The sequence below is a fragment of the Cucurbita pepo genome, chromosome LG01 (assembly GCF_002806865.2).
Source record: "Cucurbita pepo subsp. pepo cultivar mu-cu-16 chromosome LG01, ASM280686v2, whole genome shotgun sequence".
Classification (NCBI taxonomy): domain Eukaryota; kingdom Viridiplantae; phylum Streptophyta; class Magnoliopsida; order Cucurbitales; family Cucurbitaceae; genus Cucurbita; species Cucurbita pepo.
Window position 1 is genome coordinate 13,533,287 of NC_036638.1, and position 25,508 is coordinate 13,558,794.

At 40.3% G+C, this 25,508-nt stretch overlaps 2 protein-coding genes across 2 annotated transcripts; one reads left to right on the forward strand and one right to left on the reverse strand.

Annotated features, from left to right (window-relative positions):
• Nucleotides 1–12,966: 12,966 nt before the first annotated feature.
• Nucleotides 12,967–15,097, reverse strand: LOC111799572 (UDP-glycosyltransferase 74E2-like). The gene is made up of 2 exons (XM_023682952.1): nt 14,285–15,097; nt 12,967–13,864 (listed from the first exon to the last, which is right to left on the reverse strand). Exons 1-2 carry the CDS (start codon nt 14,930–14,932, stop codon nt 13,127–13,129), a joined length of 1,386 nt encoding a protein of 461 aa, XP_023538720.1. The 5' UTR covers nt 14,933–15,097; the 3' UTR covers nt 12,967–13,126.
• A 7,759-nt stretch (nt 15,098–22,856) lies between these two features.
• On the forward strand, nt 22,857–23,273 carry LOC111799763 (basic form of pathogenesis-related protein 1-like). The gene has a single exon (XM_023683237.1). It carries the CDS (start codon nt 22,857–22,859, stop codon nt 23,271–23,273), a length of 417 nt encoding a protein of 138 aa, XP_023539005.1.
• Nucleotides 23,274–25,508: the final 2,235 nt, after the last annotated feature.

Sequence of the window (25,508 nt, forward strand, 5' to 3'; positions counted from 1 at the left end):
ATAACCCTTTGCTACTAGTCTTGCTTTAAAGGTCTGTACCTTACCGGTTTGGTCTCGTTTTCTCTTATAGATCCATTTGCAACCAATAGGTTTTACCCCATCTGGTTGATCTACAAGTTCCCAGACTGAATTGAAGTACATTGACTCCATTTCAAGATTCATGGCTTTAATCCACTGATCTCTATCAACATCATTCATTGCCTGTTTATAGGACAATGGATCCTCAACGCCATCATCAGGTATGATGACTTGAGTTTCTATCAAACCCAAGTAACGATCGGGTTGAGTTATAACCCTCCCACTACGTCGAGGCATTCTCAACTTTTGAGAAGGATGTGATTGACCAGAAGTGTCAGCTCCATCAACAACTCTGGTTGAACGACCAGCTTGATCAACAACTCTTGTTGTTTTATCAGTAACTTCTTTAGAAATCTCACTTAATACTAGTTTGCTACGAGGTTGATGATTTCTTACGTGATCTTCCTCTAAGAATGTAGCGTTCGTTGATACAAACACTCTATTTTCTTGAGGATCATAAAACAAACCACCTTTCGTCTCTTTGGGGTATCCTACGAATAGACATAATTTTGAACGACGTTCTAATTTCTTGGGATTTTGCAACAACACATGTGCTGGACATCCCCAAATTCTGAAGTGACGTAAACTACCTTTACGCCCTTTCCATAACTCATAAGGTGTTTCTGAAACACTCTTAGTAGGAACCATGTTCAAAATGTATGTAGCAGTCTCCACTGCATATCCCCAAAACGGATCGGGTAATTGAGCGAAACTCATCATGGACCGAACCATGTCCAATAGAGTTCTATTTCTCCTTTCTGATACACCATTTTGTTGAGGCACACCAGGGGCTGAGAGTTGAGACCTTATTCCATGTTCTATCATATAGTCCTGAAATCTTAAATCCATGTACTCTCCTCCTCGATCTGATCGAAGTGTTTTAATAGTTTTACCTAATAGATTCTCAACCTCAGTCTTATACTCTCTGAATTTTTCAAGAGCTTCCGACTTGTGATGCATTAGGTAAAGATAGCCATACCTTGAATAATCATCAATAAAACTGATGAAATATTCATACCCTCCTCGTGCTTTGACATTCATTGGACCACAGAGATCTGTATGCACGAGTTCTAAGGTTTCTTTGGCTCTATAGCCTTTTTCGCAAAATGATCGTTTAGTCATTTTACCCTCAAGACAAGACTCACATGGAGGTAAAGAATTGTCTTCTAACTTATTTAGAAGTCCTCTTTTAACCAATCTCTCAATCCTATTGAGATTAATGTGGCCTAGTCTTAAGTGCCAAAGATAGGTATTAGGAGAAATCTTTTGTCGCTTATTTTGAGTTTCAGCTGTTTTAAACATCTCAATATTTAAAATAGCTTTTGTTTTGCTCGGTTTTAACATATATAAGTTGTTTTCTAGTTTTGCAGAACAAATATGAATACCTCTTTTGCAAATGAACACTTCATTGATTTCAAAAGATACTTTATACAATTGTTCTAATAAACAAGAGATAGATATTAGATTTCTTTTCATTTCAGGAACAAAAAGTACATTATCTAATATAATGAATCTATCTCCAAAAAACAACTTTAAATTTCCTACTGATCTTGCTGAGACAACCTCTCCTGTTCCAACCCTGAGTGTTATCTCGCCGTCCGCAAGCATTCTCCAGGAGCTAGTTTCCTGGTAAAAAGAACAAATATGATTAGTCGCCCCTGAATCTAGTATCCAAGTTGAGTTGTCATACTCTACTAAACACATTTCTACAACGAGTAAATCATATTTACCTTGTTGTGTCTTTTCGGCTTTCTTCTCTGCAAGGTATTTTGGGCAGTTTCTCTTCCAGTGCCCGTTTTCGTTGCAATGGAAACATTTTCCTTTATCTACTTTTTGAACCTTGTTCTTGCGGTTAGTAGGAATCTTATTTTTCCCTTTTCCCTTCTTCTTCATCAAAACACTTTTAGAAGTTGAAGGTCCAGACTTATTTTTGGAGGACGATCCTCGTAGTAATTTCTTGGAGATAGCAACATTTGCTTCTCCTGTTTGTCCCTTGTTTGTTAAGAGGGACTGATAAGTCTGTAGCTCATTGAGAAGAGCAGTCAAGTTATATTCTATTTTGTTCATAACCACATTGGTGCGGAACTGGAAGAAGCTCTTCGGAAGAGACATCATGATAAAACTGACTTGACTCTTCTCATCAATGACAGCTTCATTTTCTTCTGCCACATTGAAATGGACCATCATGTCCAGGACATGTTCTCTAACTGAGGTCCCTTCTTTCATACGGCAGTTGTAAATGTATTTTATGGCTTCATGTCTAAGGGAGAAGGACGGTTGTCCAAACATCCCTTTTAGAGATTCCATAATCTCTTTAGCAGTACCCATAACATCGTGTTTCTTAGCCAAAACATCAGATATGCTGGCTAGAATGTACACTCGGGCTTTGTCATTTGCCTTTATCCATCTGTCATATGCATCCCGAGCTGTTCGGTTTGCATTTGAGTTTGGGTTTGGAGGACACTCCTCAGTTAAAACAAACTTTAAATCATCAATGACCAGTATTGTGTTTAGGTTTGATTTCCAAGTTGTGTAGTTGTCGCCGTTTAATTTCTCAGAAGCGAGTAATTGTACTATTGAGTTTGTCATGCTGTGATATAAAGAAAATTCTATTAGTGATTTTGACTTAATCCTGTTTAATCCAATCAGTTTTAGCAAATGTAATAATGTACCCAAATCATTATTGATTTGCAACGATACTTTAGTGACTTAGAGCAACTGCTACCGAGGGGCAGTCAATCACTCATTCACTAAACCAAGACATTCTTGACTTAAACACTAATCCCAGAATAACTCTTGTTCCTATAGTGTTTTAGTTATCGCTATTTTGGTCAAGAATATACTAACTCTTAGTAATTCTTCGCAAGTGTGACCCACCAATTTCAGACCTCAGAAATCGGCCCCAACAACGCTATCGAATGAAAAGGCCAAAGTTGGGAATGGACCTAAGAAATCCTATCCATTTCTGGAGTTTGCGTTGTTCCGACTCCCATGTTACGACCCTCCGAATGGGTAGTTGCTCTAGGGCAACATGCAGGCGGAACATGGGAATCTCACGGTGCAACCTAGTGGTGGAGACCATAGGACGTGTTGATATACTTCCTTCTCCCACTTACTATAAATACTTTCTCTATTCACCTTGTTATTGACTCATGCAAATACCTTCCGAATGGAGAACGCTCCCAGGGCGACACGAGGCCGAGCATGAATCTCACGGTGTGAATTTTTCAAAGAGCGTGAAGAGAAAAACGATGTATCTTATATATCTTTTTCCTCCCACTGAGTATTTTAGACGGTTGGGTATAATCATTACTTAGGTATATTCCGGCTAATTAAATATAACCTAAGTCTAGGTGATTTTTCCAAAACTTACATCACTCAAGCATGCTCATAAAACTGGGCTAACTAAGCTTAAGTACTGGTCCGATCTCCAGGTAGTAGGTGTTCCGTAAACCGTCAACTTAAGTACCTCCAGCCTTAGACAAGATCGTGCCAGGTGAGCTTTCTTGTGAGCACAATTTTACAAGACATCGACTTATTTTATCTATTAAAATTGATTGTGCTTGGTTCTTAACCCTAAGTGAGCATGTACTTATTTTTATTATAGATTTTAACGTCTATCTCGTTTTTATGACGTTAAAAATAATCTATAACATGCATCTAACATGCTTTATATAACAATTATATAATCATCCATTCCATGCAATAATATAACAATTTATATCTATCACTCATGGAACCCTAAGACATGCATACTATACATTATAACACTTATAACATACTTGGAATGCATGAAACATGCTTAGCCTATGGTGGGATTTTAAATCTATATGACATACTTTATGCATATACATTTTCTATTTAATTAAAACATACATTCATAATGCATAATTAATTAAACACACTAAAGTGGGTTGGTTTTGGCATTTTAAAGCAAGCAATTAACTAAATTATTACATTAATAACTAAAAATAACTTGAGCCGCTCCCGACGATCACGAACTGGACCAACCAACCCTTAAAAACGTTCAATCGGTCCCCAACGACAGAAAAAACACCCGAACCGCCTCTTCCATCCTCTTCGGTTCAGCTTGCTTATCTCTTCCATTTTCGATCAATTACAACCTAAAGTGGACTCTAATGACTTTATAAAAATTACAGACCTTTCTTCATTTATTAAAGCCCATACACCTTAGGCTTATTACAATAATTGTATCAAATGGAAGCATAAAAAAAAAGCCAAAACCAAAACCATCCACTTTAGCAACCACAAATTTCATGCATGAAATGGTACCCACCATGATCAAATTAATGTAAATAAAGTGCCTAAAACTTGCTCTGATACCAATTGATGGTGTTAATATAACACATGCGGAAGCAATTTGGATCTTAGGCACTTTTAGAACATCAATTATTGTAAATGACTAGCATGTTCATAAGTATTAAAACTTAATGAGTTTAAATACTAACCTTTTGTAGTTCAAACTCCTTTTGCCTCACGAACCGATTTCGAACCACCACTAGTGTCTTCTCCACTATTCTCCGGCCTTAGAACGGGATTGTGGAATCCGGTGAGTGACTAAACTTGGGAGGGATTTTGTATACGTGAAAGAGAGTGCTTGTGAGAGGTTTTTCATCAAGATGAAGAATCCCTTCCAAGTATCATGATCACTCTATTTAAAGAGTCAAGTTTGCATGTTCATGCAAACTTGAGATCACCAAATCTTGACACTTAAAATTCCACTCAAATGTTTGAGATTATGTGGCAAGCATGCATGTTTGAGTTAACCAAATTTTGACACTCAAAATTCCACTCAAACTTGTGGGGTTTATTTGGCAAACATGCAAGTTTGGTTAAACCAAATTTTGACACCTCAAAATTCCACTAACATGATTTTTCCATTAGATGAAAGTCAACATTTTGACTTTCTTCATTTTAATTAGATGAAAGTCAACATTTTGACTTTCTTCATTTTAATTCAACAATTAATTTGAATAATGAATTTCAAATTAAAGTAACATTAAATAATTAATTAAACTATTTAATTAATATTTAATATTAATTCAAATGCCAATCCCAGTCAATTCCGACACATAATTGATTAAGATATTTAAATCTTATTTAAATATCTCAGATTCTCTCTTTTCGTTTATTTCGTAAATAAAATAAAATTGCGGTTAAATATATCGTATATATGTAACGCATATTCCCTAATTTGAATTCGAACACTTCGAACTCACTCGTCACACTGTTCTATGGTTTAGTCCGATATGAGCTAGCAGAGGGACCTAATGGACCTATAGATCATGGGCTCCAACGATTCAAGATTAACCGATTAAACTCATTAACCTGGTTAACCAACATTCGTTAACTACTAGGACACTCCACTATAGCCTAGTAGTTGCACTCCCCTCACTATAGATATATTTCTGTCCATCTGATATAACCATGATTAGTAAGTCGATCCTTCACAGGTTGTTCGTAACTAGAGCTGGGTCAATTTACCGTTTTACCCCTGAAGTTACTTCTTGTTCCTTATGTCTCACTGATCCTCTAATAAACAATTGGTTTGTGGTCCAACCAGTAAACCGAATCCCTCTCAGGCCAATGAGAGGGTGGGGCCCCTTGTTCAAGACCTGGAGTCAGTGCTTAAGGGAACTACCTTTCTTCTATCCCTAAAAGTGGGTAGGAGTGAATTCCGTCTTGCACCCCACGTCCCCAGCCATTCACCCAGTCTTACCCCTGAAATGGGAGGCCTGTTGAGTCGGCGAACTAGAGCCACTCTCACCCATGCAAATCTAAGGATAATTCCGAATAAACAGGAGTTCATGGTTAGCTCAGGATTAAAACCGAGTTACCTAGGTTATCGAATGAAAAGAAAATCAGTCTCAACAGTAAACGACTTTATAAAGTGAGAGTGGTTTTCTTCATGGTCCGATCTTATGCAATACTCATTGCATAGGACGCCCCCACTCACATGTCTCCACATGCACAATTTAGTGATCGCATTGTTTATATCATATACAAAAGTGGGCCGCATCCATAGTGTCCCCAGAATAAGGTACTCAGCCTTATCCTTATACTATAGATCATTTTGACTATATACTTGAACTTGATCCACTCTTATGTCTCTACATATAGTTCAAGTAATCATACTATAGCCAGAGTGTTATTAGTTTATTGGATTTAGATTAATGATCGTAAAGTTCACTTTATTCAATAACAATCTTTACTGAATAAACAACAATAATAACTTTATTGAAAATAGAATATGTTTTTGTTTACAAACTATAAGTTTTAGGACATAAAACCCAACAAACATGACGTTGAAAATAACCTATAACTTGGTTTAGGTTCCAAAGTAGCTCCAATCAACTTAACGTCAAACATATCTTCATGTCCTTCATAATAGACCTTATAAGAAGTAGCAAATCATTTGGAGCACGTATAGAGCTTGAATTTTCATAAGTAATCCTAGGGGCATTTTGGTCATTTTACCCCTAATTCTTTGTTTTACTACTTAACATATTCCAAAGGCTTTCAAACTTTATCACATCATCAAGCATCGTTAAATAAGATCTACTACAGAGTTTCATAGCATTTGGAGGTCATCTAGGTCATGAAGCGTAGGTAGATATCCTTTGGGGCATTATGATCATTTTGCACCTTTTCTTGGTTTACCTACTTATCCTTATCCAATGACCACCAAATTTCATATATAACCTCAACATGCTATAATATGCTTAGCATTAAAATTTCATAGGCAGCGAATTTCATCTACTGGGTTATTTTAATGTTATTTAATTTCGAGCAATTTGATTGGTTTAAGTCCTTAACTCACGGTTCTTTGAGTTTTTCTTTCATATATCCTTAATTCATACTTGGTTTAGTGTTCATATGGAAATCCAAATGATTCCTACAAGTATTTCTTAACAAAAAATCTAAGGTGGCTACTTACCTCGTCGTCGACATTCGGGACCTCAGTTCTTGAGCTTTCGATATCCGAATTACCTCAAATTTCCTTCCACATACTCCTTATTGCATCTAGTTTTTGAAATTATAAATTTTTTCATGAGAATCGGTCTAGAAGGTTGTTAAAATTGAGAAAAACCAAGGGAAGATCGAGTTTTTGGTTGACATGGTCAGTTCAACTGAACCAGCCACATCATCGTCTTCTTCCTCCAGTGGGAAGAAAACGTGCACGTCATATAGTGCTGCCGTCTAAAACTCGTCCTCCATCGCTCCGATCATGCTATTTCTCCCCTCAATTTCTTCATGAAACTTAAAGATGGTGTTACAAGGAAGAGATATGGATTGATTTCATACCTTCTCGTGGATCGTAGCCTAAGATATTAGCCTCCAAAGTTCATGTAACTCCCCTAATTTTCTAAATCTAATTAGTGACGTCACCCATGCATACATAACTCATTACACAAAAGCTCATCATAAATAACCTTGAAAAACACAACAAAGTCTTTCATAAAAGTCCAAAAATCCAAAACAAACCTATCTCTAGAAATAAAACCTTGAGTAACTAAATTCAAAACAAATCTAAATAAAACATTGTTCAATGCTTTAACTCAAATAAACATAAACTACTAAAAATGCCCCTCGTCCACTTCCATGGTGTCCTCAGCTACACCGTCAACTGTACATTGGCACCTTGCCTTTACCTGAAAAATGTAGGTAGCATGTGGCTTGAGTATTTTATGAAATACTCAGTAAGTCACCTCACTGTTGGGGTTAGAAACACAAACACATGCAACATATAAGCGGGATCTAACTTTTCATAAACTTTACATGGCCTTGGGTGCTTTTTCTATCCTGGGTAGGGTTGGATGTGTGGTACTTCTTCACACATGATCCATGTACGCACACATGGACCCACCAGGCGGGTTCGTATATGTAGCCCCTTGGCCTGGCTTGGTCGAGCAAACGTATTACACGTCGCCAGATACCACATAACAGAAAAGGGCCCGCATGATATCATGGTGAACATAAATATCGTATTTCATTCTTTCGTAACATAAAGGGGAAGTATCCCGATGCAAGTGGCATACATATATGCATGAGGTCCCTTAACAGACCTAACATAACATTACATAAGCATTGCTAACATCACATATACGTTCCTTGCATTACATGGCATGACACATAACTTACATTACATGACATATTACATAACATGAAAATACATTCCAGTTCCATAAGCATTTCATGACATGACTCGATAATACTACGTGTATACATGGCATCGATCAACATTTTCATGACATAATACTAGCAGCTCAACCATAACTTTTCATAGCTTAAATAGTCAACAGTCAACATAATTCATAACTTTTCATAGCTTAAACAATCAATATAATTCATACATCACATAATCATATCATATAAGATACGGTGCATGCAGGGGCTACTGGGCACGCACCATCATACATCACACGATAAGCTAACTCCAACAATAAGGTCACTTACCTCGATAGTTTTGGCCGAAGTCACTCACAACAAGCTAATTCCAACAGTTAATTACGTCCTATAAGAACCACGTAACATATTTAGGAACCTTTCATAACATATTCTAGCTAAACCTCATGTTAGTTAACAAAGGAAAACTCTAACACAATCTATTTTGACTATTAAGGACCATACTGACTTCAGAATGTAAAAATAAGGGCAGAAACGACTTCAAAAGGGCCAAAAACCTAGGAATCGATATATTATAGAGGTACTGAGCTGATAATCCGAGCTGCCGAGTTGACCAACTATGTTGCCAAGCCTAGCTGCGGGAATTGACAGATCCGAGCCGACGAAAACATCAAGCCGAGCCGAGAGGAGTCGTGGCTAACGCCTCATTTGGGTGGTGTGAGCCCGCGGGTACACAGACGCCGAAACCCAACCCCATCCAATCCCTCTCCTTCCTTACCCGGAAGACACAAAAACCCTAGATGCGATTTTCCCTTTTTGATTATGACAAGACTTCGACGCTTACACTCATCCCTGCTGTCGTTTCGCCTACCACTCCTCATTGTGCAACGCCCACGTTACTCTGTTTCTACCCAAAAATTCTCATTGAAAACTCGAAGCCTTGCGTACGTCTCACGATTTCCCTCTTCAAAACCGGTATGTTTTCTCTCATAGACGCAACAATCTAATTCTGAGGGAAGGGAACAACTGATTAGGTATTATAGGGTTTTAGAATAAGGAAACTTAGAGAAATAGGAATATTTCTATTAGACAATAAATGTTACGCCCGAAATCCCACGATTTTCGGGGGATTTCTTGGGAGATTTCGAGAGACCATTTAATTATTATTTTTTTTTTTCAAAAACTCAAATCGTTACCGTTCATCCAAAATATCATTTCTCGTCGGAGCAAAAACAGAGGAGTCCTTATTGGGTAGCCAATTCTAGGGGTTTTTAAGGCCCGAAATGCCGGATTTTCGTTCTCTTGGGCAGCCTGTTCTATAACGTTTCAGTTCTCGATTCCTTCATCAAAGTTATTCAACTTGATCCTTTCAAGCTTAAGGAATTCTCAATTTGAAGGAAAAGGAACGGTAGATAGGAATTCGAAACTTACCCTCAATTTAAGCTCCAAACGGATTTTCTTCAATTGGGCACGTTCCCAAGGTTATTTCTCTTTGTGGTCTTCTATGGAAACATTTCTTGAAGGTGCAGAAACTTATTGGGATCGTCCTTGCGCGAAGAGTTCTCGTGTATCCTCGAATTAAAATTTTGAGTTTTCCTTGAAGCTCTTACATGGCAGGTCGAATTGGGGAAATGGTTTCTAGGCACTTTAAGCACTCGATTTCTTCCTAGAACTTGTGAGTAATCTTGTTTAGAAACTATAGGAACAAGTTTGAAGAGAAATGGTTGAGAATTGCTCTCGAATTTTAGGAGACCCAAAATCTTAACGCTTATTGCCTACGATTGGGAGCTCGACCTTGCTCGATTCTTGTTCCAAACTATTGCCCGAACTTCAAACTTTATAGGGGAAGCTTAAACCGACATTGAGAGGTCCAAAACCGTCATGATTTAGAGATTGAACTTTCTAGATAATCCATCGAAAATATCTACTCCGATCAGAGCCTAACCGACCTTGGTTTTGAATCGTACCCGTTGGATGTGATGATCTGTGAGTGTTTTAGAATATATCCAATTTTGGAGGAGACCCAATGGCTGTAAGTTGAGATTCAATGGATTTTGTGGAGATGGTTACTGTTGATCATCTGATTCTTGCCATAATGGCAGTTTCGTAATTATCCATATCTTTAGGGGTAATTTTGTAATTTGCCATTTTAGAATATTTTATTATTATTTTTTCTAAAAAATATTCATAATTTTCCTAAAAATTCTTCCTCCCTCATTTTTCCCTTTGTGACCACCTTGAAATTCCCTCTAGATAAAGAACTAAAAATTTGGAAAGTTCCTTAGAAATTGATAAAACTACCAAAGTCCTTAAAATTATTTGTCCTTGCTTAATCCTCTTAATTTCTTTCCTGGGATCTTTTGAGTCTTAAAATTACTTCTTAGGATATGAAAATGACTTGTTTAAGACGTCCTTACTTAATCCTCTTAATTTCTTTCCTTAGATCCTTTGAGTCTTACATAGGTGGCTTTCCTTCATGTTTTGGGTGTTACATAGATCTTAGGATCTTTTCTATGATATCAATGTCTGTCATGTTCTCTACATGATTTTTCTTTCTATTAGCAATTATGAGTGTTCAAGCAAAGTAGTTTAACATTGATTCCCCCGTCTTCATGTGAAGAACCTCCCACTCTTTGCGAATAGCTTGTAATTGTGCACATTTGACTCGAGCTATTCCCTAGTACTTCTGTTTCAAGGAGTCCCAAATATCCTTGGCTGTGTCTTACTTTAGGATGGTTTCTAGAGTTGGATGATATATGGCTTGGAAGATATAGTTTTTACCTTTTAAATCCTTCAACTTAGATCTTCAATTGCTTTCTTTTATCCTTACTTCTCCTCCTACGTCACCTACTGTTGCACAAATTCCTTGCTCCACCACACTCCAATATTGTTTTAATCTAAGAAGTTTCCATCATCATGATCCAATGATCAGTGTCCATCCAACAATATTGTTTTGATTTGAGAAGTTTCCATCATTATGGTCTAGTGATCATAATGTCTATCCAACTTTGGAGATGGTCCAGTGATCATAATGTTCATCCAACAATATTGTTTTGATGTGAGAAGTTTCCATCATTGTGGTCCAGTGATCATAATGTCCATCCAACTTTGGAGATGGTCCAATGATCACAACTTCGAAAATCAAATCACAAACCGAATCTTTTAACACACCCAAATAAGTTATAGCCTAATCACCTCCTTTAAATTGTTAATCTAAACTAATACAATAGTTAATTTGGGATCAAGAATTTAAATTATTAAAAATATAAAGTCCCAAATGAAATAAAGGTAATCAATCAAGGAATAAAAAAAAAAAATAATAAAACATGAGGTATAATGACTAATACAACAAAAGAATCTAGCCAACCATTTTCACTATGATATGACTGAATTCTTTAACAACACCACATTGAAACTATAAAATAAAAGGGAAGAAGATAAAAACTAGGGTCGCTGTTATGTTCTAGAACTAGAGCTTTAAAATCTCTATTCTTTGCTCCAATGAAGAGAAATGTTTATCAAGAATGGGTCGATCAATATCTTAATTTGATTGGAATCTAAAATTCTAATCAAATTAAGAGTCCATAATTAAATTAGGAATATTTTTTTCCTCCAAAATCATCCCCAAATTTGATTTCTTAATTAGCTTTTTTTTTTTTTTTCAATATTTCTTCTAAAATCTCAATTTTTCTCCAAATATTCGAATTAAAAATTAAAGCATACATTTAATCCTCCAAACTAGCATAAAATAGAACTTAAAGATAGTAAATTTTGTGTACTGTCATCGACCTTATCCATTTTCTCAACAATGGTGTTCAGGTCCGCCTCATGCTGTTCTATGGAAATAAAGATATGTTCTCTACACGTGATGAAGATTTGGTCCGCCACATGTTCTTCCATAGTGGTCAGGTTCTAGTCAACCACATTCCATTTGAAGGGGCTTGGTTTGCCCCTGTTTCTTTCTCAATAATAGACCTGACCAACCCACCTGCTGCTCTTCTATAATGACCGTGACTTTTTTTACCCACCTACTCTTCCTTCCCAACCTAGACTTGGTCTTTCACCTTACCGTTCATAGTGGTCCAGAGTCAATAACCTCGATTTATTCATAGTCGAACATTAAACATCAAGCTGGAATAAGTTATTAATTGTGGAGCATTTATGAGAGAAGTTATAGTATTTTTGTTTCTATAATTAGTCTGAGTGATATGATTTATTTAGAAAGTCATAAAGCATTGTGATAAAAGTATTTTAGTACTAAATATGTTTGTGAGTGTTTCATTCTATTTCGGTATTTATTTTATAGTGTTTTGATCGAAGGTCAACCAATATTTGGTAAGAGATCTAGAATGCCAAAACGGATGCATCACCGTACAACGTTGTTATAGAAGATACGAGGACGATGAAAAGCGGAAAGGAGTAGAGTGTAACGCTTCAATGTCCGTTACTTGGGAAGAGTAACTATGCAGCGTGGACATTAAAGATGCTTATTAATATACAGGCAAAAGACGTGTAGAACGTCATCAAGAATTGGTGATGACATTGAAGAGCACAAAGATAGGATGACTCTTACTGCTATCTACCAAATAGTCTCGGAGAATCTCCTTCTCACATTGGCCGATAAGGACTTGACAAAGACAGCGTCTCACATTGGCCGATAAGGACTTGACAAAGACAGCGTGGTACATCCATCCGGTTCATAGAGCTATTTCCCTTGGTCAAATCACATACGAATGCCCGTTGGTATAAGTTTTTAAGTATTTTTTATTAAAGCTAAAATGGCCACCTTATAGAAATTTTTGCTTCACCCGATGAAGACTAAACCACATGAGAGCAATTGACAATCATTCTTAAATAACACAACACTCGTAATTTTGGCCATAGGAAATAAAAATGACAATCATATTTTACGTTCTTGAACTTGTGCAACAAACTCATCAATGTTCTTATTAGAGCTCCCATCTTCCGTCATAGCTTCCTTCGCCAACTTCATCCACTTGCTTGCATTTTGTCTCATTTCAATCCTTTTCTCGCCCTCCATCACTTTCCTAATACACAATTCTATCTCTTCTCTTCCAACTAACCCATTTTGGTTTGAACTAACCCTCACACCAACCTTCCACACGTCTTCCACGAACTTGGCATTTGTTATTTGGTCCGTCCATTGAGGCATTGCCACCATTGGAACTCCACTGCTAAGGCCCTCCAAAACCGAGTTCCAACCACAGTGAGTAACAAAGCACCCCACTGACTTGTGACCTAAAACTTGCACTTGGGAGCACCACTTCACCACCTTCCCCTTCATCTCTTTCATCTCTTCAACAAACTTGTTTGGAAGCTCTCCGGTTTCCATTTCCTTAATGACCCAAAGGAAGTTTTTGTTGCTTGCTTTCAGCCCCCACGCTATCTCCTTCATTTGCTCTTCTCCTAGCTCCGATACGCTCCCGAACGACACGTAAATGATAGACTCGCTGTCTTTAGAGTCCAACCACTCGATGGTTTTGCTGTCATCTTCCGTTGATTTGATTAGATTCATGCCGTAATTGTTGTCGTCCATCAACCCCTTGTCTATGAGTATGGATGGAACTGTTGGTCCGACGGTCTTCAAAGGCATATGGCTTTGCATCCACTGTAACACCTGTATTAATATATTGAGAAGTCATTAATGTTGAGGATTGTTGTGAAAGAGTCCCACGTTCACTAATTAATTAGTCAATGATTATAAATTTATAAGCAAGGAATACATCTTCATTGATATGAGGCGTTTTGGGACCGACCAAATTAAAGCATGAGAGCTTATGCTCAAAGTGAACAATATCATACCATTCTGGAGAGTCATGAAAAAAGTGGTGAGCAAGGAATATATCTTCATTGATATGAGGCGTTTTGGGACTGACCAAATTAAAGCATGAGAGCTTATGCTCAAAGTGAACAATATCACAGAGAGTCGTGAAAAAACTGGTGAGGAAATACATAATTTTCAAAAATAGAAGATTAAAAAATGGTTAATAAATTAGGTGGAAGCATAAGTTGAGTTGAGGAGAATCGGATAAATTACTTGTGGTTCCAACGCATGGAAAGTGTTGATGAACATCCAATCAGGCTGGTTACAGAACTGTTCGGTCATCATCCTGAGGAATACCGGATACTGATGGGGATTTGAAATCAGCGAAGGAAGGTCGGTGTCCTGAAGAAGTGGCAGCGCAGGCAGCGACACAGACTTCTTATCAGACGGAATCTTCAAGGAACCACAGTATATGTGATAAAAAAGGGCATTGACAGCGCAGGACTCGGTGAAAAAGGGAGCCCCAGGAAGGCCAAATCCTCTAGCAACATCCAGAACCCAAGGAGTGAGGGAATCGTACACAACGCAGGCAATTGGGGCGTTGGAGGTCTGATGGTGAGTGATGAGCTTGACTAAGTGGAAGCATGTGGAGGTTTGGAGGCGGTGAAAGTAGAACTCCACGGTCTCTGGGTCTCTGCCTTTGTAGGGCTCTCGAGGCTTGTTCTCCACGTTAATGGAGCCACCCCAACCGCCCACCTGGTTGAGAATGGCGTTGTTGTTGATTTCATGGGTGTTGAGGACAGTGACTTTAAGGCCTTTCAAGACGAGGCGTTTTGAGAATTGGAGGATGGGGTTTACGTGCCCTTGTCCGTCTGGGAAAGGAATCACCAGAATGTGAACCTTGCCTTCTCCCACTTCCATTTTTTTTCCCTTAATTTTCTGCTACCACTCTCTTTTTCTTTTTCCTGCTCACTTCTCTCCACAGTCTCATTTCACCAGTGAAGACACAAGATTCCTACCAAAGATACTCTACATTAAAGCATTTGGAATTTGGGTTTCTGACCTTTTATTTGTTGGTGGAAGAATTTGATTAGTTCAGTTAAAATATTTTTAGGTATTTAGTTTAAATACTTTTTCAGATTTGTTTCCATGTTTGTTTCCATATTTGTTTTAAGATTTGTTTCAATGGAAAGCTGAATGGAGGAAAAACTTATGAATAGACCAGCTACAAGAAAAAACTTCATGATAGTCAATATGGGACCTCGCCACCCATCAATACATGGTGTTCTTCGACTCATCCTTACTTTGGATGGTGAAGATGTTATTGACGGTAAACCAATATTGGGTTATTTACATAGAGGGATGGAAAAAATTATAGAAAACCGAACAATTATACAATATCTACCTTATGTGACTACTATATTGGGAATCACAATCCGCGTACTAGTAATTGTATGGTTAGAAAGAGAAATATCTCGAGAGATACAACAACGTATTGGACCTGAATATGCTGGTCCTTTGGGAGTTCTTCAAGCTTTAGCAGTGATACAACAACGTATTGGACCTGAATATGCTGGTCCTTTGGGAGTTATTCAAGCTTTAGCAATGGCACAAAACTACTTTTTAAACAAATGTGCTTCCAATGTGGCTAGTTTCATTCCATTTGTTTCCCAAATTTGTGGTTAGTTTCTATTTATGATTATTTGTAAAGCTATAAAAGCCAAGTTCAGTATTCAATAATATTATCACTCCAAACTTCAATGGTTTATTTTGCAAGAGTGATGATAATCTCCAACANCGGTAAACCAATATTGGGTTATTTACATAGAGGGATGGAAAAAATTATAGAAAACCGAACAATTATACAATATCTACCTTATGTGACTACTATATTGGGAATCACAATCCGCGTACTAGTAATTGTATGGTTAGAAAGAGAAATATCTCGAGAGATACAACAACGTATTGGACCTGAATATGCTGGTCCTTTGGGAGTTATTCAAGCTTTAGCAATGGCACAAAACTACTTTTTAAACAAATGTGCTTCCAATGTGGCTAGTTTCATTCCATTTGTTTCCCAAATTTGTGGTTAGTTTCTATTTATGATTATTTGTAAAGCTATAAAAGCCAAGTTCAGTATTCAATAATATTATCACTCCAAACTTCAATGGTTTATTTTGCAAGAGTGATGATAATCTCCAACAAGACGAGGGGAAGATATGCTAGACAAGAAAATTGTAAAAAAAAATTATGACTGAAAAATTTACTTATGTTGTAGTATCTACTGAGGAATCCAAAAATACTGATAACATGTCCATTGATGAATTACAAAGTTCATTACTGGTGCATGAACAAAAATTTCGAAGATCTAGCATTAATGGAGAAGAGCAAGTTCTAAAAGTCGAAGGACGAACAAAAACAAGTAATAGAGGAAGAGGAACTTACAGGGATAGAGGACATGGAAGAGGAAGATCAACTTTCAACAAAGCAACGGTTGAATGTCATAGGTATCGTGACTTAGGTCATTTTCAATATGAATGTCCAAAGATGAATAAGGAATTGAATTATGCAGAGTTGGAAGAAGAGGATGAAATGCTATTAATGGCTCATATGGAAAGACATGAAGCAAAAAGGAGTGATGCTTGGTTCTTGGATTCTGGTTGCTCAAACCATGTGTGTGCGAGTGAAGGTATGTTTTCACGTTTAGACAGACATTTTCCCACATTGTCAAACTTGGAAATAATACAAGTATGAAAGTTATGGGAAAGGGTGTAGTGAAATTAACTTTGCATGGGGTTCGTTGCACTATTAAATAGTAATGTGTATTGGGTACCTGAACTAAAAAATAATCTCTTGAGTGTTATACAACTACAAGAAAAATGAGTAGCTGTGCTGTTTAAAGATGGTGTATGTAGCATTTATCATCCACAAAAAGGAAAAATAGTAGTCATTTATCATCCACAAAATTCAGATCCTGTGATTTTTGAGGAAGCTGTCAAAAGCCCGAAATGGAGATTGGCTATGGACGAAGAAATCAAATCCATTGAAAAAAATCAAACATGAAATTTGATGGTTCTACCGACTGAGCAAAGAAAATAGGAGTGAAATGAATTTATAAAACCAAGCTAAATGAGTCTGGAGAAGTTGATAAATACAAAGCAATATTGGTTGTAAAAGGCTACACACAAGAGCATGGAATTGATTATACGGAAGTGTACGCACCTGCGGCCATAATGGATACTGTGAGAATAATCATTGCTCTTGCCGCCCAAAAAGACTATAAGAAAAAGGGAAGTGAGGAGATGTGTACAAACTCTAAAAGGCTCTCTACGGATTAAAACAAGTACCTAGAACCTGGTTTAGTCGAATAGAATGATACTTCATCAAGTAAGGATTCAAAAGCAGTTCCAGTGAGGAAACTGTAATACCCGAATTTTTAGATAAATAAATAAAAAAATAAAAATAACAACATAGGGGCAAAAGGGTAATTTTGCCCCTACTCTTACCCCTAGTTGTTTGGGGTCTGGGGTCTTAAGAAGAAAGAGAAAAGAAAAGAAAAAGAGAGAGAGGAGAAAGGGAAGAAGTTAGGGTTTTGGGAGAGAGGAAGAGCAGAGATGATAACCACCATTTGAAGATCGAAACTAAGGCAAGAAACTTCGAAGCAATACTTCTCTCAGTGCTAGGAAAGGAGTTTGGGTGGTGGATTCACTCATTCCGGCAAGAAAATCCGAGAACGGACAAGTAAGGTTCCGAACTTCTTGTTTCGATTTTATCTAGATCTGAGGAGTTTCATGAGCGTTAGATCTGAAGTTTTTGAGGTATGTGACTCAAATAAGATTCTCACAGGTTTCTTGAAGTTCTTGGACGAGAATCGGATGAAAATCAGAGTTTAGTCGGACTTCGAGTAAACCGATCGAAAATAGAAAATGTGAGTTTTTCTGTAAATTTGGACGGCCTTAACTCATTCTGTGTTCAAAAAAAAAAAAATAAAGGAAAAATATATTGTAGAAGTAGAATATGAGATCTACAATTTTCGTGAAGAAACTTTGTTGATATGGATTACGGATTGAAAGATAAGAAAATCGGAAGAAAATAGATCGAAAACGCCAAAAACTCACGTTTCTGGAAAATTTGGAAAAATGCAGGAGGAGAGAGAGGAGGTCTCGCTGCCACGCGTCGGACGGCTTAAGGAGGAGCGCGGCAGGACCGACGAGCGACACACTGCGACCGCGGGTTGGAGAGGCGTGTCCCACTGGCTAGTCGACACGCGTCAGGGCACGGATTCGGGTCAACCCGAGTCCGATCCAGGGCTCCGTGTCACAACCTTACTATGAAGAGAGTAGGTTGTGACCCTCACGCCATGACAAGCAAAGGGGCGTCCCTCAAGAGACGCCCATCCGGCCGTATGCAGGCCAACGTAGAAGAATGCCATGATGAGATCGAGGAGGACGATGCATCATCCAACACACCACCACGCAAAGTGGGTATTGAAGACATGTTGAGACACAAGCATAACAGAGACATCAGCAGAGACATGAAGGACAAGATAGGCTTGTTGAAGGGCCGGGTAGGGCCCCGGGCCTTAACCTCAAAAGTCGAGGTTTCGGAAGGAATTTGGTCATGCGGTTCGGGAGTTAAGTCCGTCCATATGAAATATGAATGCTCGCCAAGTTTGGTGTCGATCGGACATCGGACGGACAATGCACGACACCGTATGACACCTCACGAAAATCATGTCTACTCCTGGTAGAATGGAAATGGCTCAAAATGTACTATAGGGGGTACCATGGTGTTAGCTCTCCACCACCCCTGGGCCCTGTGGCCTAAGTGAGCTACCCTGTGGCACATACGTGTGTCACAGTGTGGGCGAGCGTGCCGAGACGAGTGTCTCGGGCGACTTCCTTTGAAATGGGTTTTTGAAGGACAGTACCGGACGGCACGGGTGTGCCGGTATTGCGCCCTAGCCCGCGTGTTGGAGGTTGCTACATGCACCCGCTATCCGGTACGGTATCCGTAAATGACTCGGCATGGGCACGGGAGGGCCCATGCCTCGATAGAACCCGGATGGATGGATGTTCGGGAAGCCCCGATGAGATGAACGACACGCGGGCCCATTCTCGATGGCACGACTGAACGAGTTATGATGGACGACGACATCCCGAGACTCGGGATGGCGTCAAGACATATGGACCCCGTCGATGGGGATCGAGATGGCAAGATGAGATGCGACGTTGTATTGAGAGACCTTGGCCCGAGTAGAGGCAAGGTCGAGCCGAATGAGTTGGCCTAGCGTAGAGGCAAGTCGGATGTGTCGCAGACGATTGAACATACACGCGCAGGCGGCGTGTGTGGTTGAACAAGCTTGGATTCCGCACAAGCGATGTTCGATTGGCGAAGGCAAACCTCGCCTAAGGTCCGACGAAGCCACAAAGCCGAGGTGAAAAATATATATGGGGCTTAGTCCCCCTTAAGGCTGGTCGTGAGCGTGTATCGGTCACGACGCCGCACGGTCAAGAATGTAGGACCGTGACAATTGGTATCAGAGCCACACTTTGTGCGTCTAGTCGGGCAAGACAGTCAAGAGAAATGAACCCAAGAGTTGATCGAAGACCTTGCAAGTGTGTCAAGAGTGCCGAAATGGGCAGGACAGTTGCCGGTCAGAATTATAATCAGTTGGGGGTTGAAGCCAAGACTACCTGAAATTCATTGGTGTCGTGTGTCGACACCTCAATATGGGTAGATCTACCCGTCAAGCAAGACCAAGCTCACCTGACAAGAGCTTGCAGTTCCGAAGTGAGACAGGGCAGCGAAATAGAAAGCACCATGATGGTGCGTTCCAAAGAACCATTCACATTAGAGGAATAGTGTCAGTGGTTGCAAGCAGAGAAGCCGAGAGTCAAGAAAAGACAAGCGTCGGCCAAGTGCAAAAGCCGTATACAATGTAAGTCCTTATGGGGGGACGACCTTGCTGCAAAGAGGCAGCCGAGTTAGAGCGGGGGAGAGCAACATCAATAAGTCTCTCATCCCGTAAAGGTGCTCGGACATACGAGCACACGTGTATTCCTTGAGTCACCACCTTGTGCCTAGGGTGGATGACTCCACCAACAGATGTCAAGACCAGTATCCGCTCGAGAAGTGAGCAACAAGCTGGAAGTTCACACACAACAGTAGTCACACGATGTGACAAAATACAAAGAGTTGGCCGAAAGTTAGCGCCAACAACTGAAGAGACTGTCAAAGAGTTGACTTTGCTCAATAGGAGAAGTGGTCGCAACCAAAGAGCGTTGCGTCCGGGCTTGCGAGCCCCACCCCAAGGGGGTGAATCAATTCACAGGAGAAGTGGTCGCGACCAAAGAGTGTTGCGGTTGGGCTTGCGAGCCCCACCCTGAGGGGTGCACTAGTTCACAGGAGAAGTGGTCGCGATCAAAGAGTGTCGCGACTGGGCTTGCGAGCCCCACCCCGAGGGGTGCACTAGTTTATGTGATCCGAAGAGGATACACACACTGGGGCCAGGTTGGCCAAAATAGGGCAAGAGTGCCTCCGAAGTCCATACTTGTCTGGTGAGTGTCTGCAAAGAGAGTCAGCCTCACCCACAACTATGGCAAACGCTGAAGAGTCACGTCTACGTTGCGAGTCTCGGTGGCCGAGTCCAAGATGGGCGAACAACAGAAATAGGTCCGAATGGGGATAGCCGTAGATAAAGGAACAAGCCTAAGTGAGGACAAGTTCACCCAACAACTGACCAAGTCAAGAGTCAGAACGTGGTGCCACCTGACGAAAGAGAAGTCAGAAGCATCCACTCGAACTTGTCCCAAGTTGGCATAAGACGTCAGCAGGGAGAGCATTATGACAAAAGATCGTCAGGTGCTCAACGATAGAAGATTTTTCTGAAGCACAACCAAATCCAGCGAGTCAAGTCGCCAACAGACAAAGAGTCGGATCGTCATCGGGACGATGCCGAGATTGAGTGGGGGAGAATTTTGTAATAGGTGGGGCGAACGCGCCCGAGAAAGTCATCGAGGACGATGACTAGATTAAGTAGGGGAGAATGTCACAATCTGCAATATGATTGTGACCCGAGTAAGTCATCGAGGACGATGACTAAGTTAAGTGGGGGAGAGTGTCACAACCTTACTATGAAGAGAGTAGGTTGTGACCCTCACGCCATGACAAGCAAAGGGGCGTCCCTCAAGAGACGCCCATCCGGCCATATGCGGGCCAACGTAGAAGAATGCCATGATGCGATCGAGGAGGACGATGCATCATCCAACACACCACCACGCAAAGTGGGTATTGAAGACATGTTGAGACACAAGCATAACAGAGACATCAGCATAGACATGAAGGACAAGATAGGCTTGTTGAAGGGCCGGGTAGGGCCCCGGGCCTTAACCTCAAAAGTCGAGGTTCCGGAAGGAATTTGGTCATGCGGTTCGGGAGTTAAGTCCGTCCATATGAAATATGAATGCTCGCCAAGTTTGGTGTCGATCGGACATTGGACGGACAATGCACGACACCGTATGACACCTCACGAAAATCATGTCTACTCCTGGTAGAATGAAAATGGCTCAAAATGTACTATAGGGGGTACCATGGTGTTAGCTCTCCACCACCCCTGGGCCCTGTGGCCTAAGTGAGCTACCCTGTGGCACATACGTGTGTCACAGTGTGGGCGAGCGTGCCGAGACGAGTGTCTCGGGCGACTTCCTTTGAAATGGGTTTTTGAAGGACAGTACCGGACGGCACGGGTGTGCCGGTATTGCGCCCTAGCCCGCGTGTTGGAGGTTGCTACATACACCCGCTATCCGGTACGGTATCCGTAAATGACTCGGCATGGGCACGGGAGGGCCTATGCCTCGATAGAACCCGGATGGATGGATGTTCGGGAAGTCCCGATGAGATGAACGACACGCGGGCCCATTCTCGATGGCACGACTGAACGAGTTATGATGGCCGACGACATCCCGAGACTCGGGATGGCGTCAAGACATATGGACCCCGTCGATGGGGATCGAGATGGCAAGATGAGATGCGACGTTGTATTGAGAGACCTTGGCCCGAGTAGAGGCAAGGTCGAGCCGAACGAGTTGGCCTAGCATAGAGGCAAGTCGGATGTGTCGCAGATGATTGGACATACACGCACAGGCGGCGTGTGTGGTTGGACAAGCTTGGATTCCGCACAAGCGATGTTCGATTGGCGAAGACAAACCTCGCCTAAGGTCCGACGAAGCCACAAAGCCGGGGCGAAAAATATATATGGGGCTTAATTCCCCTTAAGGCTGGTCGTGAGCGTGTATAGATCACGACGCCGCACGGTCAAGAAAATAGGACCGTGACACTCCGCACGCGACCCAAGAACCACGATTGCGCAGGAAGTCGCGCGTGGACACGCGTGCGTAGAAAGCCGCGCGTAGAACACCCTCCAGAGCGCGTGCAGGCGCGTGTAGGCGCGTGGGTGATCTTTTTCCCTCCGTTCGACCTCCGTTTGCTTGTTTTTCGCCCCGATTTCAACTCTGATCCTATTTTTACGTTCGACCTGCATGAATACCTAAATAGTGAGTAAAAATGTATCTTAAATTTTAAGATTAACCTCGATGTGGATTAAGTTTCATTAATCCTAAAAAAAATTTATGCTAAATCTAGAAAATTTTCATTCATTTGAACCTAATTCAAACAAAAATCTAGCCTAACTAAACATGGAAGCCCGAATGCATTGTTGAATTTCAGAGCATGGCATAATTAGTTCATAATTCATTGTTTTCCCATCGCATTCCATATTAAGTTTTCCATCTCTATATAAATCCTTCCCTTATTCTCAATTTTCATCTCATCTCTCATCGAAATTATGTGGACTCAAACCGCTCCGATCATGGCTGCTTTCATTGCCACTTTCATGTTCCTCCTCGTCCTAACCAACGCTCAAAACGCCCCCCGTGACTACCTCGCGCTTCACAACCGCGCTCGAGCCAAGGTCGGTGTCGGCCCCATGCAATGGAGCAACACCGTGGCCGCGTACGCTCAAGCCTATGCGGAAAAAAGAAAGGGTGACTGTGCCATGATTCACTCAACCGGGCCGTATGGAGAAAACATAGCCGCGGGCTACTACCCTGAGTTCACCGGGGCGGATGCGGTGAAGCTGTGGGCGAACGAGAAGCCGTTGTATGATCATGCGTTGAATAAATGCGTGGGTGGTGAATGTGGGCACTACACTCAGATGGTGTGGCGGAGCTCGGTGCGGCTTGGATGTGCTAGAGTGCTCTGAAAGGCTAATTCTCAGTTTGTTGTTTGCAATTATGATCCTCCTGGTAACTATATTGGGGAAAAGCCTTATGGCTCTTCTTTGTAAAGAGCTTTGGTTCGAGAATTTTATGAATTGGAATAAAGTTTGTGAGAGAATCATGGATTATTGGAAATCTTCCCCAAAACTTTAAAAACTAATGGTGAATTAGCAAGTGAATTAGGAATCTCCACAATAATATGATATTGATACTTTTCTCCCCTAAATGGAGAATGAATGCAATCATGAATTTCTACAATTTTATGTTATTGTCTACTTTTCTACCCAAAATTGCAAAAATAAATGGAGAAAATTAATGAGTTTTAGAAATCATATCTTCACAATGGTATGATATTGTCGGCTTTTCTATCCAAAATTGCATAAATAAATGGAGGATTATCGAGATTTAGAAATCACTCATCTCCACAATGGTATGATCTTTGTTGGATGAATGTCCCACCTCGGCTAATTTAGGGAATGATCATGGGTTCATAATCAAAGAATACTATCTCCATTGGGGTGAGGCCTTTTGGGAAGCTCAAAGCAAAGCGATGAGAGCTTATGCTCAAAGTGGACAATATCATACCACTGTGGAGAGACGTGTTCGTCTAAAATGGTATCAGAGTCATGCCCTAAACTTAGCCATGTCAATAGAATCCTCAAATGTCGAACAAAGGACTCCAAAAGAAAAAGGAAATGAAAAGGAGTTGAGGGGAGGTGTTGGATGAAAGTCCCACCCGACAAATTTAGGGAATGATCATGGGTCCATTGGGGTGAACTCAAAGTGGACTTGGATGAAAGTCCCACTCGGCGAATTTAGGGAACGATCAGGGTCCATTGAGGTGAACTCAAAGTGGACAATATCTTCGTAATGGTATGATATTATGTGCTTTCTTACCAATACTGCAAAAATAAATGGAGAATTACCAAATTTTAGGAACCATCCATCTCTACACTGATATGATACTGTCTAGTTTGAGATTAAGTACTTTCTGCTTGTTGTCCTGTGAGATTATTCCTTACTTATAAATTCATGATCATTTCTTAAAGACTCTCTCTTAACAATTTTACACCCAAAGAATAGCTCCCAGAATAGCTGTCAAATGTTGTTTGAAGTCAACCGGAATAAATGCCCACGACGGAGATGCGAAAAACCAGTCACGATGTTTCGGCCTCCAAATTGGGAGACCCACGACGGCGATTAGCTCTGCGGCACATAACTCAATAGTAATTAAAATATACTATTAACAGAGAGGTAGAAGATTTTATTTCATCCATGAATATATGTTTTAAGTAACCGTTCCTTTTAAAAAAAGAAAAAAGAAATACAAAAATTCATAACTCAATTAGTAGTAAATATTTTTAATCTAAAATTCTTTTTATATAATAAACCCAATCAAAATAGGTTATAAAAATTTTAGGTTAAATTAGTTCATTTCATTTACTCAAAATTTTAAGAAAATATTAACACCTACAAGTAAAAATGTATCTTTTAAGATTAACCAGGTGGATTAAGTTTCATTAATCCTAAAAAAAATTCATAAACTAGCTAAATCGAGAAAATTTTCACTTATTTGAACCTAATCAAAACAAAAATCTAGCCGGTAATTAAACATGAAGCCATAATGAATTTATTCTCTTTGAATTCCGAAGCATGGCATAATTAGTTCATAATTTATGGTTTTCCCCATCACATTCCATATTAAGTTTTCCATCTCTATATACATCATTCCCTCATTCACAATCTTCACCTCATCTCTCATTGAAATGATGTGGACTCAAACCCTTCCGATCATGGCCGCTTTCATGGCCATTTTCATTTTCCTCCTCACCCTAACCAACGCTCAAAACGCCCCCGGTGACTACCTCGCGCTTCACAACCAAGCTCGAGCCCAGGTTGGCGTCGGCCCCATGCAATGAAGCAACACTGTGGCCGTGTACGCTCAAGCCTATGCGGAAAAAAGAAAGGGTGACTGCGCCATGATTCACTCAACCGGGCCATACGGGGAAAACATAGCCGCGGGCTACTACCCTGAGTTCACTGGGGCAGATGCGGTGAAGTTGTGGGCGAACGAGAAGCCGCTGTATGATCATGCGTCAAATAAATGCGTGGGTGGTGAATGTGGGCACTACACTCAGATGGTGTGGCGGAGCTCGGTGTGGCTTGAATGTGCTACAGTGCCCTGCAAGGCTAATTCTCAATTTGTTGTTTGCAATTAT

Bases quoted from the DNA above. Each gene is read 5' to 3' on its own strand.
- LOC111799763 (XM_023683237.1), top strand. From the start codon at position 22,857: ATGTGGACTCAAACCGCTCCGATCATGGCTGCTTTCATTGCCACTTTC.
- LOC111799572 (XM_023682952.1), bottom strand. From the start codon at position 14,932: ATGGAAGTGGGAGAAGGCAAGGTTCACATTCTGGTGATTCCTTTCCCA. The intron at 13,865-14,284 runs GTAATTTATCCG...ATATTAATACAG, and splicing joins TCCATGCGTTGGAACCACAA to GTGTTACAGTGGATGCAAAG.